Source organism: Kwoniella bestiolae, chromosome 1 (genome assembly GCF_000512585.2).
Source record: "Kwoniella bestiolae CBS 10118 chromosome 1, complete sequence".
Taxonomy (NCBI): domain Eukaryota; kingdom Fungi; phylum Basidiomycota; class Tremellomycetes; order Tremellales; family Cryptococcaceae; genus Kwoniella; species Kwoniella bestiolae.
In genome coordinates this window covers 5,716,506-5,734,847 of record NC_089241.1, presented here as the reverse complement: position 1 = coordinate 5,734,847, position 18,342 = coordinate 5,716,506, and the positions used below count along the sequence as shown (strand labels likewise).

The 18,342-nt window shown below is 47.4% G+C and overlaps 5 protein-coding genes across 5 annotated transcripts; 2 read left to right on the top strand and 3 right to left on the bottom strand.

The window, feature by feature from the left end:
- Positions 1-2,546: 2,546 nt before the first annotated feature.
- On the top strand, positions 2,547-2,930 carry I302_102152 (uncharacterized protein; the record flags this gene model as incomplete). Its single annotated transcript, XM_065869425.1, has 1 exon — positions 2,547-2,930. The coding sequence occupies one exon, from the start codon at positions 2,547-2,549 to the stop codon at positions 2,928-2,930; it is 384 nt and encodes a 127-aa protein (XP_065725497.1).
- A 253-nt stretch (positions 2,931-3,183) lies between these two features.
- On the bottom strand, positions 3,184-4,453 carry I302_102151 (uncharacterized protein; the record flags this gene model as incomplete). The annotated part of the gene is made up of 4 exons (XM_019187530.1): positions 3,184-3,581; positions 3,642-3,858; positions 3,924-4,278; positions 4,353-4,453. The coding sequence occupies 4 exons, from the start codon at positions 4,451-4,453 to the stop codon at positions 3,184-3,186; spliced, it is 1,071 nt and encodes a 356-aa protein (XP_019050408.1).
- Positions 4,454-4,899: 446 nt separating this feature from the next.
- Positions 4,900-7,109, top strand: I302_102150 (uncharacterized protein; the record flags this gene model as incomplete). The annotated part of the gene is made up of 12 exons (XM_019187529.1): positions 4,900-5,000; positions 5,086-5,148; positions 5,213-5,319; positions 5,372-5,463; positions 5,535-5,705; positions 5,782-5,935; positions 5,994-6,041; positions 6,099-6,253; positions 6,368-6,557; positions 6,629-6,647; positions 6,728-6,925; positions 7,052-7,109. The coding sequence occupies 12 exons, from the start codon at positions 4,900-4,902 to the stop codon at positions 7,107-7,109; spliced, it is 1,356 nt and encodes a 451-aa protein (XP_019050407.1).
- A 586-nt stretch (positions 7,110-7,695) lies between these two features.
- I302_102149 (uncharacterized protein) lies at positions 7,696-12,330 on the bottom strand (the record flags this gene model as incomplete). Its single annotated transcript, XM_019187528.1, has 6 exons — positions 7,696-8,850; positions 8,944-10,004; positions 10,073-10,972; positions 11,032-11,340; positions 11,411-11,818; positions 11,889-12,330. The coding sequence occupies 6 exons, from the start codon at positions 12,328-12,330 to the stop codon at positions 7,696-7,698; spliced, it is 4,275 nt and encodes a 1,424-aa protein (XP_019050406.1).
- Positions 12,331-12,827: 497 nt separating this feature from the next.
- I302_102148 (uncharacterized protein) lies at positions 12,828-17,666 on the bottom strand (the record flags this gene model as incomplete). Its single annotated transcript, XM_065869424.1, has 6 exons — positions 12,828-12,970; positions 13,129-14,630; positions 14,699-16,162; positions 16,213-16,911; positions 16,962-17,402; positions 17,473-17,666. 6 exons carry the CDS (start codon positions 17,664-17,666, stop codon positions 12,828-12,830), a joined length of 4,443 nt encoding a protein of 1,480 aa, XP_065725496.1.
- Positions 17,667-18,342: the final 676 nt, after the last annotated feature.

Below are 18,342 nucleotides of genomic sequence, written 5' to 3'. Positions count from 1 at the left end.
TTTCTTCTGTCACTCACGCATTTCCGGAAATGCAAGTCTCATTTCTTCCGGCAGTCCGGGGGAGCTCTCATTAGATTGCTTCTTGTATCCTCATGCGGCTGAAGTGAGCCTCAGTAGCACTAGAGGAACGCTCTGTGGTAGCAAGATGCGAACCATGTCGAAATGCAGACACCGATTGTAGACATGGGGCTCTCTATATGCACGAAGCTGGTTTCGCAAAGGGTTTGATAGCCAGCCGGACAACGAAGAGAGCTCGACGCCGTCCCATATAGGTGAACAGGAGACATCAGCTACAAGTTAAATGTTATGTTCGCTGCAATCCAAACCTACCTCGATTGAGAACCTAAATCTGCCTTCACCCCAAGCATTTCTCTGTGTCATTTTTACCGCACAGCAGTCGTTTAGACACGCAAATTTATTCACTTTCGGTACATCCTCACAAAGTGCACTAAAGGCTATGGGGCGGACAAAGTCGGGCTGACTATTGTGGATCCGTCCAAGTTGAGAGTCTTGGTTGCATACAGAATCGAAACTCTGAAGGATGAACAATCCTTGCTCGGCTGAGGATATCTGGGGCCAAATCTATCGTGAGACTTGATCTTGCAGCAGTGAGTGAAACGAGGCTGGTCTAGTATGGTATGACCTCGAAAGAGTTGGCACAATGATGTTTTCGGATTCTCAGTTTTTCACTCCGAAACACAGCCCGCGCTTTCACGATGCTAGGCAGCGGCTTCGTGCAGTGATCTCCTGGCGTTATCAGCCCTTTGAGCTGTCAAAGTCGTTGCGAAGATCGCTTCGCGAAGGCATTCTTCCTGTGAGTTCGAATTTTGCCTGCGAGCCCGGGTTTTTGATCCATTCATAAACCTCATATTTTGAATTCCCGTCACCTACAATTTACGTACTGATGGTGGAAGGATGCTCCACCACCTCAATTCCCCTCCGACGTCCCTTCGGGTACAAAAAGGGTGGCCCTTACGGGCAGCGGCGCCCCCATCTCATCACCAAATCCCATTGCGTTCAATTTGATAAACTAAAGATTTCACCTCTCCACCAAGACACAAACAAGTCCCAGTATGAATAAACACGAATTCGACGTCGAGATTGACTGCAAGTTCTCGAAAATCAAATGGGGTCGGGAATACAACTGCACCATAATGGGAATATAGGGCGGTTTTCCTTGTGATCGCAATACTTTTCTTTGCAAAGTGAAGAGCTTTGCCACCGAGGAAAGCGAGGAGCAAAGTGAGCAGCAAAGTGAGCAGCAAATCAAGGAGCATGTACTCTTGCCGGACAGTAGACAACCAATCACCTGCGCATCTACCTTTTTCTCAGAAAATGACAGAAGATATATCCGAGGAGAAAAACATCAATCCACAGATCATACACGAGAGCTTACAAAGATATTTGTCGAGCCTAGTGAGTCGTTCGATATAGGGCAATGGTTGAGGTGTAATTTTCGTTTCGAAGAGCCTACTACGTTGCCTTAAAGATCCATCCTCTTCGAATATGTAGCCTCAAAGATAGGGCTCTGTATCAGAGGAAGACACGAGAGGCAAATGTCTGGAAAGGAAAGTATTTTATAAAGTATGCATTGTCATGTTTGTACATGTAGTCTCATAACAGCGCATCCATTGGTGAAAAGCAAACTGGGGTTGTGGCACCATTTGTTGACACCCTATGGAGCAGGTGGCGCATTTCGACATTCGTATGCGCCTGGTGCGCTTCCATGGCGTACTCACTTCAGGTCGTATAGATTGTCAAGAGCAGGTATGTCAAAATTGCTAGCGTTGACTCCCCAAGGAAGGGACCCAAAAGGATGTGCCAACAGTTGCCACAAAGACCACCTTTGTCAAGCTGTTGTCATATTTGGGTATGTCCCCTGTGATCTTCGAGTATCGGTGACACACACTGTTCGAAGTCCGCCCTGGACTGTCAGAAAAAAACTCGTCCTCTGTTACTTGTATACCGGACTGACTAGGTTGACAGCAAATCACTGACTCGGGCAATGCGGTGTCACGCACCGATGTGATCATCGCCTTTGCTTCCCCGCTCAGAAGCTCACACGAAACCTATGACGACATTCTGCTATGCAGGTGAGTCCGTAAACCGCTTTCAAACCCTTTCACTGGCGTTTTTCACTTGCGATCTGGTTTCAGGCTTACGGGCACACAGTCAGAAGCCCACGGTCGGGGTCTCCTGCTTCTCGTTTTCTGGGGGAGGTTGAAAGGAGCTGTGAGCACCTTCGGTTCATGATGACGTGACGAGAATCTCAAGGAGAATCCTCAAAGGTGTGGAAATGGACAATGGTTGTCATCTATCGATGTTGGGCCACGAGGATATGCGTCAGCCAAAGGTATAAATGGGGGACTGTCCTGAACTGTATTTCACCTTCCTCGTCCAAACTCACTACATCACTTATCTGGTCGTATCGATCAACTGCCTTTTGGCTGCATAAACCCACAGCAAGGCAACGTAAGTCCAACAGTCCCTTCCTGAGATCCATTCCCCGCTCACGTGTGAAGTATCAGTTACACAAGAATCATACAATGCAAAGTTTCGATCCCGACTTCATGGTCGCAATCGACAGTAAATTCGTGCTCACTCAAGGAGCTGAAGATGTCCGTTGGTGCAGATGTTATCCGGGTTCTGAGGATCAGACCGATGAGAACGCGAAATCATTCAACTGTCGAGTCAGTCTCTGGTCGGCCGATCCGAGGGAGCAGCATCTGCTACGACCGATGAATCATGAAAATGTCAAGGGCTCTAATCCCTGGTTCTCCCAGGCAGATCAGGACCTGATCCTGGCAAAGCTTCCTGAAGGATCGACTCTGGATACTGTCAAGCTAACTCAAATTGAAGTTGAAGATTCGGATAGGTTTTGGCGCCACCAAAGCGTCCCAAGTGAATTTGGGTTCAAATGTGTTGGTTAAACATTTCAGCCTAATAACCCATCTCGGATATTCCAAGCCGTGTTAACACCAGCTTAAGTTGGCGATCTTATTTTTTGTTTTCTGGTGGCAGGGAGTGGGATGATTGAGGTTATGATATGTCTTTCTTAAGATGCATTGATATTACATTCATCAAGACAGCCTAAGAGATCGAGGCTGGATATGTGACACGTTGCATGACGAATCTGTTACAGTGATGGATGGACGACTCGACGCCGCATTCTGCAACCCAAAGTTATCTTGAGATCCTAACTCTAACAGCCCTGTGATCACTCCACCTCCCCGTCCATCCCTCTACATCACCTTCAACGAAATTATCAAAACAAGCATATCTATCTACTTTCCACCCGCCTCTACTGATCGGCTTGGGCTTTTCATCTGATCCTTCGCCTCCTTCGTTCTCTCTTCTTGGGGTATGTGGTACCGCCCCGAGCATTACAAAGTCTATTCTCGTGGCATTCCTACTTCCTGGAGGCGCGAAATCGGTATACGTGTGAGCGGGACCATATGGTCGAGTCTGCAGGCCGGAGAAGAGGTTGGTGAATGAGTCGAGGAAGTAGAAGGAGTTTTGACCTGATGGCAGGGGATGAGGGGATGTTATATTTCGGTAGCCTGCTTCGTCTGATGGGGAGTCTGGGCAGATTGAGTGGGCATGAGCGTAAGAAATGAACACGATAGGATTGTTCGGCTCACTGAAATCCCCGAATAGGATTACTGGACCTTCCTTCGCCACCTTTGCTTCCTCCTCGACCTTCTTCACCCAATCGTATATCTGCGACCTTATCAAAAGACTACTTTCTGCTCTGGCGCGTAGACCGAGATGATCGTAATGCGTATTTACGGCATGTAACAATTCATCATTCTTGTGTCGTTGTCGAAGTGTAAGGAGGGTAGCTATTCTGGGGAGAGCCTATAAGTATCAACTTTGAAGGTCAGCGCAAATGCTTGATGCCCAGTCAGCACGGATATACCCACCGCATCCCACCCTTTCGAAGGTTTATCCGGAGTAGGCGATAACCAGATCGTCGTCCACTTGACCACCTCGAATTTCACCTTATTATAGAATATCGGACTATACTCTCCGGCTTTGCCTCCATCATCCCTTCCTACGCCTACATGACCGTACCCATCCCCTAGGAGGGACTGTATATCGCTCAACTGGTTATGCAGAACCTCCTGGAATCCGACAATGTCCAATTCGCCAGTACTCAACAAGCAATCTATCAGTCGCGATTTGCGTTCTGACCAGGGTTTCTCTGCGTACTTGTTGCTGTTGCTGCTGAAGATAGAAGAGGAGGAGGAGGACGAGTTCGTACCGTTGTCGTATCGACTGGAGATAGTCATAAAGGCCTTAATCAACATTGGTACGCTTATACCCGAATAGCTGAGAATGGGTCTGCTCACACGTTCACTGTTGCTACATTGACGACATCCTTCTCTCTGACAGTAGGGATCAGACTGCTGCTGCTAGCTGGGTTAGGCATAGGATCGACACGGGTGACCATGATAGAGTTTCCTGTGGCAATCAGCTCGTCGTGAGATCGTCAATGTCAATATGATATGATAATGTCTTATACAGAATAGCTCACCACCGTTGTTGTTAGTCGAAAGTACAACCAGCGTATGTACCGCTGCTCGGCATTGATCGCCGGAGTGGTGTGGGAAGCGGAGACTCCACAGCTCGTCCAATCACGTGATATTCACATTCAACTAGCTTCCTTATACTTTCAAAGGAATAACACACTAACAATTATATCGAAAGGAGGTCAATGCGGTCAATGCGAAAACATTTCTGCATACATATATATACACTGGAATCAGTCTCGTCCGTATCTTGACTTACTCACTGGAACAGCGGTAAGACTCCTCCCCTCGCACCATCTTCTCACCGTAAAACTCACAAGTCAGGCAATCGTAGAAGCGACAACGCCTAGAAGTCTTAAAAGCCAACATGGAAATAGACAGCGAGATCAGCACTAACGGCAATAGGAAGGTACAAAGTGATGGTGATGTTGCCACTCCAACTACCACCTCGAAAGCTCATGCCGAAAAGTGAGTCGATTATCCCTCTGTCTCTGTTCGTCGGCGAGTCGAAACCTCATGGAAAGCTGATGTCTGATGTGGACATGATCAATAGGAAAGACGACAGGAATAAAGATCATGATTTCTATTTCAACTTTTACTCGTCATTGCAGAACCAGTGAGCTACCCTTTCCACTCTGCCCTATCCATCTAGCAGCGCTGAGTGAGACATTATCTTGCAGGGCAAATATGATAGGTGATATCTCACGTACGGGGACTTATCGAAAAGCCATATTAGGAAACGCAGAAGTTGCATTAAATGATAAGATTGTTCTGGATGTTGGTGCTGGTAAGTCTTCTATCGTGGCGGTGCTCGTGCCAAGCTGACATGATGGGTGCAGGCTCCGGTATATTGTCGTATATGTCCGCTCAAGCTGGTGCGAAGGAGGTGATAGCTCTGGAAGCTTCTTCAATGGCTGAGAAGATTGAGATTGTACGTCACTCAGAGTCTACAGCTGTCTTTAACGAAATTTAGATTTCAACTGATGTATCTCTGTCTTGTAGCTGATCAAAGCTGCCAACGCTGGTAAGAATAACGCCCACCTCAAAGATCGTATACGCATAGTCCGAGGGATGGTAGAAGATAGCAAAGTACAAGACCAAGTACTGCAGCATGGGAAGGTGGACACGATCATCTCTGAACCTATCGGTGTGATGCTGCTACATGAGAGAATGGTATGTCCCTTCTTCTTCATCAGCTCAGTTCATCGTGTTGCATTCGACTACATCTGATAGGAATGATGGCCAACAGGTCGAATCATTCATATTGGCTAGAGACTTATTCCTCAAACCCGACGGTCAACTTCTGCCTTCAGCTGGACAAATATTCTTTTGTCCCTTCTCCGATGAGGGATTGTACAATGAGACAGATCAGAAAGCACAATTCTTCAATACCACTTTATTCGGTGAGCTGGCAACCATGCGGCCGACATCTTGGACCACCAGCTGACCAAAGGCGATCAGGAACCGACTTCAAGGAGTTATACCCCGCTGCTAGAGAGGAAGTATTTGGTGAGCTGCGAGTCTTGCGTCCATTGCATCATGTACTAGCTAAAACTTCGATGATAGCTCAACCGGTCGTCGGAATGTTCCCTCCTTCCTCTCTGGTGTCTACAGCATGTCCACCGAAATCATTCGATTTCTACACCTGTACAAAAGAGGATCTACTAGAGTTTACGATACCGGTCGACTTCATTGTGCACAGGACGGCTTTGATCCATGGGGTGAGTTATCAGTAGAGATGTGCATATTCGTCCTTTTCGGCGCAACATCCGATTCTCCCAAGCGTGAAAGTCGTTCCGAGAAGAGGTTGCTGATCAGTATATTCGTTTGCATAGCTCGCATCTTGGTTCGACCTCGATTTCTATCCTCGTCAAATGCCCAACTCCGAAGATCCAGCTTGGAACTACCCCATATCATCCACGGGTAATTGGCAATGGATGTCCCAGGAATCGCCACTAAACCCTGGACCTACACCTACACCACCGAAAGACGGGCTGGCAGTCAAGCTTTCTACGGGACCTAGTGGTAAGTCAACTGATCATCTTGTGGCCGTACTATGGTTCGTCCGAAGCTAATATATGTATATCGATTAACAGCTGCTCGAACGCATTGGCAGTGAGTATCGTCCCCTGACAAGTTCAACCCCTTTCCAAGGTGCCCGGTGACCTCAGCTAATTGACAATTATGATGATCAGGCAAGCCCGTCTATTACTTCCCGAACCATTAGCAGCCAACAAAGGTGAACGCCTAAAGGGCTCAATCCACTTCAAAGTGAATGACGCGAGATCATACGACCTGGTATTGGACATTGAAATTGATAGACCCGGTCCGGAGTGGAGTCCGAACCCTCTGAAGAGGAGGGCGGAGTATCAGTTGCAGCAACAGTGTTTTAAGTGGGTTTGCATCTTTATCCCTTATGCCCAACTGTCCATTCTTTGGCACAATCGGGGTATCCTCGAGAAGAACTGATCAAATCAATGAGATTGTCGATCATGCTGATATCTTCTGATTCCTTACAGCTATTCCTATAACCCCGATGCCTCCTTGAGTGCGTTGAGCATGGCTGCGGGCATATAACGATCACGGATGATCACTCGGCATCTACGGAGCAAAGATGGAACTTGGGCTGGTGGAAACACGGAATCTTGGTTAATGCAATCGAATCGGAAAAACGGGAAGGATTGGAAAGGCCCTCGTAAATATAATGAAATGACAGTCTTGTTTTGTTTTGCTAACATTCACATATACTATCCATGTTCAAATGTGTATACCCTGCATGTCTTTATTAACTTATGAATGAGATGTATATACCTATTGTTATCGTCCTGAGAACAGATCTATCTGGTTCAGTGCGATTATATCGAAATTACAAAATGACAAATCAAATCAGCATACTGTGGTCGATCTTCGTATTGTACCAAACTTGCCGTATTCATGCACAAAATCGGTAATGCAGATGGACGAATCACATCGTTGCGAGATCATTCATACTGTATACATTCGACCTTTTGCTTCGCTCATCACTTGTGTACATGGATACTAAAATATCGTCCTGTCGACCCACTGAATGTCCTATGTAAACATACTACCCAATATCCACATACAAAGAACTAGAAGCCAAAAGTGACTAGCAATACCCGGAACTGCACTGTCATCGTGATAATCACACCTCATCCACCCTCGACAAGCTTTCTCGTCTACTAACACTCATAACGCTACTAGGTCGTCTAACCAGTACAGGCAAACTGGTCCTCCTTTCTACCTTCTTGACTGTACCCTCGTTACCTGCTTTGACTATAGGTTGTTGGGCTGGAGGGGGAGAGGGGGTATTATGTTTCGTACTATTACCCAGCGCAACTCTACCCGTGCTGCTGCTCGTGCCAGTGACAGTATCCCTCCGTGATCTGTTCATTCCTGCGATGTTGGCAGTGGGTATGGAAGTAGTAGCAGAAGGAGTAGGATGATTCGAGATAGTCTCCCTCCTTGATCGATTGAGGCCCGACGACGTAGCAGAAGTACTAGTAGTCAAACGTCTAGGGAGGGGCGTATGGTCCATCCCAGTGACAGGGGTGGGTGTATTAGGTATCCTAGAAGTAGAATATGACATCGAGTTCGCGTTCCTAGCTGACGACATGCCGACTCCTCTTACGGTAGAAGTAGTCGATGGAGTAGAATGTACTGTCCTTTTATGAGTAGAGGTGCGAGATATCAAAGCCAATTCCAACTCTTTACTTTCCAGCGCGACATTCAACAATTCTTTATCTTCTTCTAATCCCTTGATCTTCTTCTCCAAATCCTGTAATTTCAATACATCCACCGAACTAGATCGTTTGATACGTTCAAGTTCAGCTTTGAGCTTGGTTTCTGATAGTTTCAATTGATCGATCTCGTTGATGAATGCCTTTAAGCTTGAGTTTGTACCTTCCTCGTTTTGCTTGACACTTTCATTCTTCAGTATCAATTCTTTCAAAGCGTTCTCTCGAGATTGTAGTTGGATTTCTAACTCTTTTACTCTCTCTCGCAGCCTGTCATTTACCTTCGTAGAATCTTTCAGCTGTCGATCAAAGGATTCTTGGGAATGTTCCACCGACTCTTCATGTTGACTGATTGTAAGCCGCAAAGTATCCAGCTCCGCTTCCTGGGTATCTATGAGGGTACTTTTATGCTGGAGAGTAGCTCGGCAATCTTCCAATTCGCCCTGGAGGGCTTCATAGTGGTACTTCAGAGAGGAAAGTTGATTACCAAGATTGGTAATCTGATCGCGAAGGTTGGAAGCTGATTCTTCGTCTAGAGAGTTTTGGTTAATCATTTCGATCAACTTTATTCCACAATCAGTCTATCAGCTACCATATCTCCAGCCTCAGACTACCGAGATGATACAGTGAAATTAAGATATGAGAACGCAACTCACCTCCTCCCTTTCTTCCTCCCAGACCCTCTTCTCCTCCATCAACCTAGCAATCATCTCCGTCCCTTGTCTTCCCGCCCACTCTCTCTCCGCACTACTTCGAGTCAACTCTTCAAGTTGTTCATGCAATTGACCAATCTCAACTTCACTCTGAAACCTTCGCTCGTTCTTCTCAAATCTCGCAATTTCAACTTTCTCCTTCAACTCGGCAATGAGCCTTTCTTTCTCCACTATCTCGCTCTTCAGTCCTTTCACATCATCTTGAACAGAGCATAATTCGGTAGAAAGATTGAGGATCCTGGTATCTTTCTCCTCGAGGAATAAGTTGACCGATTGGGTGGAGTGCTGCGCAGAGTTGAGCTGTTCACGGAGAGTAGAGATGGTGAATTCGTGTTCGTGGATGCTCGTCTCTCTTTCTTTGATCAAGGTTTCTTGATCTTCAATTGCGAGTTGTTGGCCCTCAACATGATTTTGCGATTTCTCCAAATCACCTTTCAGCTTGGCAATAGTGAGCTCGCTCAGAGCAAGTTCTTCCTTCATTGATTTTATCTCTTGAGAGGAAGATGACAGACTTTGATTCAAAGCGGCAGAAGAGCTCTGAGACTCCACCTTGAGTCGTTCGATGATCTTTTCCTTTTCGTCTAAATCATTTCGGGATTGGTCCAACTTCTTTTTGATACTTTGCAGCTCCTCCTCCAACTTCTGCTTCTGACCAATAAGCTGATCATTCTCGTCATCTATCCCATCCTTCCCCGCAATAATCTTATCTTTCGCTTCCATCTGCCCTTCAGCCCATTTCAACTCCCTCCTCAACTCGAACACCACACTCTCCAATTCCTTTTTATCGCTCTTCAATCCCTTCATCTTCATACACTCCACACGCAAGCTCTCGTTATCCTTCTTGAGTCTCTCAACCATCTCGGTAGTCTCGTCTCGACTGAGTTTCACCAGTAAGTTCTCCTCCTCAAGAGCAGCACATCGATCCGCGAGCTCGTCATGAGCTTCTTGGAGATTCTCAAAGAACTCTTCATTCTCTTTCATAGCTTGACGAAGCTGGCCCATAGCTATAAAGAATGTGGCAATCGCGGTCAGCTACCATTGTACGATGCGAATCATGAATGAGCTGACTTACCAGATTCCTTTGTTGCACAACTCTCCTTCCACACCTCCATCTCCGCCACTTTACTTTTCACGTCGACCTCCCATCTCTCCCCTTGTTCCCCTTTTTGCTTGAGTAATACCTTGAGCTCTTCATTCTCAGATCTCAACACATCCATCATAAACTCTCCTGCCCTCAGCTGTTCTTTCAAAGCTTTCGTATGATCCGCGTGAGCCTCGAGCAGAGTATTGGTGACTGATAAAGGGGGTGCAGAGAGATACTTCCTCCTTATCAAAGGTGAGGGCGAGGGAGAAGGAGGGAGGGGTGATCCCTGAGCTGAAAGTGAGGGTGAGAGAGGAGTGAAGAATTTAGTATTTGTATCTGCAATAGTGTATTGATTCGAGGGTGTATGATCAACAATGGAGATTTGGTATGTAGTTGAGTGATCTTCCGAGAAAGGTGATTCGGTGATATTGGATAGTTCGTGCGCTTCGTAGCCTTCTAGGCCGTTATCGTTAAGTTCATATTGACAGTCGTCACCTTGAGGCTCGGATTGGTTCTGGTCTTCGCCATCACCTTCTAAGACCTCCTCTAATCCCTCTTCAAGTTCACCAAAACTCATCGCGATGGGAGTAGTTCCGAACGCATCCAGGGACATTCTCTTGGTAACGTTCGCGGAAAGTTTCACTTCAAAAGGCGAAGATGATCTTTTGGCGGCTCTTGAGAATTCACTTTCTCTGCTTTTGATAGGTGGTCTTCGGATAGGTGAACACGCAGGACTGGACTCCGCTCGTCGGTGTTTGGCAGGGGACCTTTGGTTGATCGAACGCACTGGTGACAGATTCGAAGGAGCTTTCGTGGGTGTGGCATTGGGTGAAGCTGAGTTCGAAGGTGATACTGCTGGGTAGGTATCTCTTGAAAAGAATCTCACTGCTGAAAGGGACAACTCGTCAGCTGTTCGGTACCATGGTGTAGGAGGGGTAGTTACAAACCATCCTTCTCATGCCTGGCACCATCGCTAAGTATACCCCTTTGCAGGTCCTCTTTCTTCCCGCCCGGTGTTCCAGGGGGCAGCATACCATTGTTCACGAACATGTCCAGACCATCTCCCTCAGCAACCGGTTCCTCGTTCCATTCGAGCGCATGGGCAGGTGGAGCACCGAAATCTGTCGAGAAGAAAGTGGTTGAGTCGGCGTAAAGCGATCGAGCGTAGAGCTGAGATCGGTCTGCGATCGGTACAGGGTACGAGTGTTGAGCGATGGGAGGTTTGGAAGGGGAGTCTGCGGGAGAAGACAGGTTGCCTAAGTTGTACGCAGACACTACAATCAGCCTCAACTGCAGGAAATAGAAATACTGAGATGGTAGACTGACGAATCTTCCTCTTCTCAGGACTAAGCCTCTGATCAAAGCTCATATACCTCCTTCTCCTCGGACTATCCACACCCAGCCTCAACGCACCTCTCGTATTGGCAATCGAAGGGCTCTGATCAATATCAAAAGAGGTTGACCGAGTAGGCAAGTCAATCTCAAAGTTCATTCGAACCCTCATACTCTCAGGAGTGGGGAAATCGTCGTACCCATTCCCATTCCTACTGTAGATGGTAGATTGGGATAAGATATCCTCGGGTTTCGGGGACGGAGCAGGTTTTCGTCGGATTGACATTTGCTTATTGAGGATCGGTGTGGCTGAGTTGGACCTGGATCGAGATCGGGAGGGAGAGTTGAGGAGTTGGTTGTGGATTGTTGAGGGTAGTAAGGGTAACGGGGGGATTGGATCTTCTACGTCAGATTAGATTATTTAGTCAGCTATCCAATCTATCTTCATCTGAAGAGAAGAACAAAAACTAACGGGAAGACTCATCGCTCAACCTCAAATCCCTAGGAACACTCCTACTGCCCTTCAAGCCATTCTCTCTTCCAACAAACACAGGAGAGGGTAAGGGAGGTATCTGTGCTACTTCATCTTTCATCTTTCTCCTCTTCTTCGACTTGTTCTTGAGAGCAGACAAGCTCGGATGATGCGCCAATGATCTGAGGATAGAGGGTGTACGATGATGTCCGCTTTTCCTGTTGGGTGATAAGGGAGGGGCGGGACTGGTGATGTATCGTTCATCCTCGTATGAGTGAGGGGGGAGAGTAGAATCGATGGAAGGGTAGGTGTGGTCGCTCTCTAACGAGGAGGAGGGTCTGGCGTTGGAGAATGTCAGTGTAGGGGTGGGGGTGGGAGTATGGGACGAACGGAGGGAAGAGGAGGGGCGATGGAAGGGGTTGAGCTTGTGGATTATGTCCATTGTGTCTATGGTGGGTGGGTATGTGGGATAATGATCGAATGAGATGAGCGGGTTGCGTACTGTATCGTTTATGTCGTTGTGTCGTTATGTCGTTTGGCGTTATGTGTCAGGAATGAAGTCTGATGAAAGTCGTCAGTATCGTCCATAAATCGTGAATGGTCAGTCATCAAATGAGAACGAAGAAGAATGGAGAAGAAATTGAGCGAGTCAGTACAACTATGTTTTGGATTGTTGATCTCTCAACTTTACTCTGAAAGTGTAGATGATCATTCAACTTTAACTGTTTATCGCCTGGACCACCTCCACTAGGATCATCGCCACTCCACCCTGAATCCTGAATCCAGACACAACCGATAATCTATGACATGGAAATGCATGAGGGGATCAACACGCAGACAAAGATGATATCGTCCTTACCTATTATACTATATATATATACACGTAAGCCAAACAAAATCAAAATCATCTCCTCCTTCCTTCCACGATGCACTTCACCGTCACATTCGCTGCTTGATAGCCTTTGTGATCTGCCTGGCATAAATCAGACAGAACCCCGTGGCGATAGGTAAAGCAGTGACCATCAACCAGAATCCTACGAATAGTAAGATGGGTAACCAGAAGAGGTAAAGCATGCGATCTCCTGTAACACGTGAAGACAGAGTCAGCAATAACTCAAAAGCCTTCATTTCTACTTGATCCCAAAATTCTCATTCTCAACAGAGTCGCGATCAAAGAGAAAGACACCCATGGGAGAACGTGATGGGAATTTAATAAGAAGAGAAGGAGAGAAACACTCACGTTTAACATGCTTAACAACCTTCTCACTCGGACTAACACTCCCACTCCTCCTCCCATCTTTCATCCTGACTTCAGTGTTGCCACTAGCAGACTTCCTTCTTCTCCTCAATCTCCTCAATTCATCCTCATTCGACCTTCCCCCAACACCGGTAGAAGGCGAATTCACAGGTGTGGTAATTCCACTCTGAACAACAGCATTGAACGCAGCTGCCGCCATGGCCTGAGTGAAAAGTTTCACTTCTTCAGGATTCGTGGCCATTTTCGAGATGGTTTCCCAGGACGGGGCGGGGAAAGCTACCCATCCTTGCTGATGTTCTTCGTGAGTACCGCCAGAAGTGGCAGTACCTTTTTCAGGGGTATGAGGATGAGGATGGTTAAACATGTTATGAGGTATAGGTAATCTGTCCCAAACTGCATTAGGTATCTTCTGCGATGTCGACGATAATGTCCTGGACATCCATGATGCCTCGGTATGTTCTCGAGGAGCGTAAGGCGGAGGAGGTTGATCATCCACTTTAGTCGTTACGTGCGTTTGAGCCTCAGTGGCAGTAGCTGTCGCGGTCGTACCGGTAGATTCAGAGTGTTGTAAGCTTGGTCTCCTAGATTTGGGTTTAGGTGACCTGTCCTTCTCTTTCTCCTTGTTCTTTCCCTTATCTTTACCTCGTGAGGTAGAATTCGAATGACTATGCCCATGACCTCTCTTCACACTTCTCTTCCTGGATATCCTAATCTTCTCCAGATGATCCAGCTCATCTTCCACCTCCGACCCAGACGACGGATTATCATCATCAATCTCACTGACACTACTTCCCTCGTATCCGCTATTCGATCCACCATCATTACCAGCCATCCCCTCAACTCCATTGTTGTTGTTGGATGTGGACGCCGAAGTAGACCACACAGCAGACAGGAGCAACGCCTCGACTTGAGCATGTTCGGAATATTTGGCCAGATCCAAGGGCATCTCCCCGTACGCGGTCGGTCGATCGTAAGACGCACCAGCTTCGACCAACACTCTCGCACAGGTATGTCTTCCACAAAGCGCGGCAAATGCCAAAGGAGTATATCCATTGACATCTTGAATATCCAAATGCGCACCTACCACAATCAGTCTCCTAACCAATCGATGGTATCCCATGACAGTAGCGATGTGAAGTAAGGTCTGCTCGGCATCGTTCTTATGATTGATCGCTCCGCTTGCCCGTAACGATCCGGGGGCGTTCTCATCAATGGAAGCCAGGAAATTGATAATAGTAGATTGGAGTGTATCGTTGGATTTGGTCGAGCTCTTACTATCCCCGTGCCCGTCGGTGGAATCAGATCGATCGTCAATTTCCTCTTGATCCCCAGGTGAAGGTCCAGACATGGGTGAGTTCGAACTTGATCGTTCACTCCATTCGCTATTCGTCGCAGACCTGGTGGCGACATGATGAGCGAGTCGATAAGCTGCATCACTTGATGATCCGTTATATTGATTTCGAACTTCCAGTGCCAGTCTCATCCTACATACCACCGATCAGCACTCAGCATTCCCTGAATCCAAAATGCACAAACGCCGAGGTGTACTCACAAATCCTTGTCCATCTCATTATACCTGAACATCTGACCATTCTGACCAGGGATCTTGAAAGCGCCTTGAACGGTAACTTCGACCTCACCAGGGAAGCTCGAAGGCGGTAATTTACATTGAACGAAACTATCGCTGACAAAGTCCGTCGGGGCAGGTCGTTGACCAAATACAACCACCATACCTGGAGAGAAGAATTTACCGGCAATGGCGATTTTCGTGCCTCCCGCCATAGGTCCATCTCCGGGGATAACATGAGTGATCTGAGCCTGAGCAGGCAATTGCGCCATGGCAGCCAACATGTCGGAGATAGACTGATCTTGCTGTGCTTGTGCGGTCGGAGAAAGGTCCATTCGATTGGCAGAGGGAGACAAGTGGAGATGATCAAATGGTAAGGGGGGTAGGTTGTTTCCGGCAGGAGGCGAAATACTATTATTGAGGAACATGCCCAGATCAGGTTGTTGAGATTGGATGGGTTGTTGGAATGGATTGGACACGTCGGAGTGTTCTCCACCTGTGTAATCCAGGAATTGATCGATATCCGTCGCTGACGCTGGGGGTATACCACTCTCGCTGAACATTGCCGATGATCTATCTTCACCAAATCCTGAGAACACAGATCCACCGTCGCTCATAGATGAGATGGAAGTATGACTTGACGCAGCGAAGATGTCATCCAAGCCACCTGTCATCGCACTCGACATCTCCACGTCGGTGGTATCGTTGCTGAAGATCATGGATGGCTGAGCACTGGATGTTTGACCAGTCAGGCCCAGAGTAGACATGAAGTTGTTGGGTGATTGTATAGGTTGGGAGAACAGCATATCGTTGTGTCCGTTGAGCGACATCATCTGCGATGGTGGGCTGGTCAAGTTGGTAGGGATTGCAGGAGGTTGGCCGTTATTCTGCATACCATTGTTAATATCCATATGGTTGTTAAGCGGGAATTGGGGGCCACGCAGTATACCAGGACTAACGGTATTATTGACCTGTTGCATAGGGAAGTCCACAGGTTGTTGTTGCTGGTGCGGCGGCGGTCTCTGAGACATAGCATCCGTTTGCTGATGAAGCGACTGTAATGATGTGGTAGATCCATGTCTTTGAAACCCATTTGACATGAAATTATCCATTGGAATAGTGCCCATCGCGGGTGATTGAGATGGAGGTCTTTCGTAAGGCTTGCCTGCGCGTACCGAGGGAGTCTGCTTCTGCAAGACTGCTCCAGCTTCAGAGAACGACTGGACACTTTCGCTTTCGGAAGGCGCAGGCGATTGACGTCTTGAAGACGCAGTGCTTTGTCGACCTTTTCTCTGTCTGGGCATAGCAGGTTGAGACTGAGTAGATGTGAGACCGTCCACCTTGGTTTTCGTTTTGGGTTCAGTCTTGTGATCATCCGTTATACGTATAGGTTTGGTAGTGGAAGTAGCGATTATTCGTCCGTCCCATGTCCGCAATGTGAATTTGATCCTGCAGGAATGTCAGATACACGACCCACAATCGATAAGAGATCCGCTCACTTGAATCCTACTTTCTCTCCATGACATTTCCCGTAACATACCACTCTGAATGGCAACCAATTACAACTCCCATCCTCCATCTTGACTTCTGGCGGTGAGTTGAACAGCACAATCTCATGCCTCCAATCTCTATGTTCAGGATCCCAAGGAGGCTCTTCGACGACCTGACCGTTTCTATGAGGATCGTACTGATCTGCGTTCTCACCCGTGATGAAATCCTGAGAAGGAGCAACAAGCGACTGGCGAGGTTTAGGTTGTGAAGATGAAGTATCAGAATCCGAGTTGGGTAATCTCTTCCTGTTGACCTCTTTTGATGCTCTCCTTCTAGCTTCCCTATTCCTACACCTCTTACACACGTATACCCTTCGTCCATTATCCCCAGACATATAGACGGCGGTTTCGACATATGCCAAGTGTTCTTTCGGTATTGGTCCAGCTTGCAATTGCTTCTTCGAACTTGCTTTGGTGGTTGTTCCAGCCTGTAAACGAAGACCATGCAATGTAGCAATACGTTCAAAAGCCATGAGGAGGTTGCCATTGGGGTCACGAGGTAGCATCGGGTGCAAGGATGGGTGGATGGGTTGCATCGGAGAAGGGATGGGGCAGAATCGGAGAATGTCGACGATGACTCGAATGGCCGTCTCTACTCGAGACTTGTCCGAGAATTGAGGATCACCTTGGAGAAGCAGTTGATTGGAGCTGCGATATGATCAGCAATGTATGGTGAGCTGGAAGCAGAAACTACTTACTTATTTCCATTTGTCAGATCATCCAGCGACGGGGTTATCATAGGTATACCATCAACTTCGTACATCCGCTTTGGTGGGTCAGACCTAAGACCCCCATGACTATTTGAGCCGTTTGCGCTTGATTGAGTGGAGGGCTGTAATGATGTGGGTGTAGGTAGTGGTATCTCAGCAGAGGGGTTGGGTAATCTAGATGGACCGGCGGGAGGAGGTATAGAATGAAAAGGTTTGAGTTCTTGTTGAACGGGAGGTGGGACATTCTGCTGGAATGGTTGGGGTTCTTGCTTTATTTGAAAGATAGGTTTGATGTCTTGCTGAGACCGAGGTTGGGGTTGAGGTTGAGTTGGCGGTGTATTAGGCTTGATAGCTTGTTGAGGAGCAGAGGGAGGGAACGGATTAGGTGGAAATCGTGGTACCGGCGAGAAGGATGAGGATGATGGGGAGCTGCAAAGCGGATCACCCATCGAATATCAGCTTGGATGATTATCGTGCTACACTCGCTGAGTGTGCTTACCCATTAAAACTATCCAGCAAAGCCTGCATCCCCTGCATCACATCGTGGGGTGATCTGGTATACCCTTCATGACCTAACAGCTGATTCTTTGATGATCCTTCGCCACCATTCGCAAATCCGTCAGGTGAAGATGACTTGCTGAACGGCGACGAAGTAGGGGCTGACGATGATGACGAGGGGTCTGTCGGCAACATCTGGGAGGGTTGACTCGCAGAAGTGCGACTGTTTGCTGGGACTGGAAATGTATTTCACTAGTTCACAGATTATATAATCGTTTATATGAACATTGGGAAGAGGGGTAGTTGGTGTCGTTGATGGATTGGATGGATGAGCTTGATGGAATCAGCAAGATGATGATGCGCTGTTGTCGAAGATCTTATTACGACAAATTGGAAGTGTAAGATGTCGTTATGATGAGTTGGAATATGGCGATGATAACGAAAAAGTTGCGGAACTCCGTCTGCTCCAATTGATCTTTTGCACTATCTCCCTCGTTGGATCAAAGATGGCGACAACCTATTGCGTGTCGAGGGAAGCAGGGACCAAGAGAGGTTGAGTTGTCGGGAAAAGATTAAAAAGTATAGGAAAAGGTTTGCGTACGTTAAAAAAAGCACGAATCGATTCTATTCTTCCCCTTGTTCTCAAACTCTAATCACCATACGGGTTGTGTCAAAAATGATCCTCTCTCCCTCTCTCTCTGCTGCACTAGTTCTTCGTTCTTGGCGCAGTACCGACTTCTGAACGGATGTATCGGTAAATGCGAGGCGAGGTCCAGCTGGGTCGGTGAAAAAACGTATCTCGCAATGTACCCGTGCTGGTTCGGAGCGGCGTGAGAAGAGAAGAGAAGAGAAAAGGACCTGTGTTCCTATG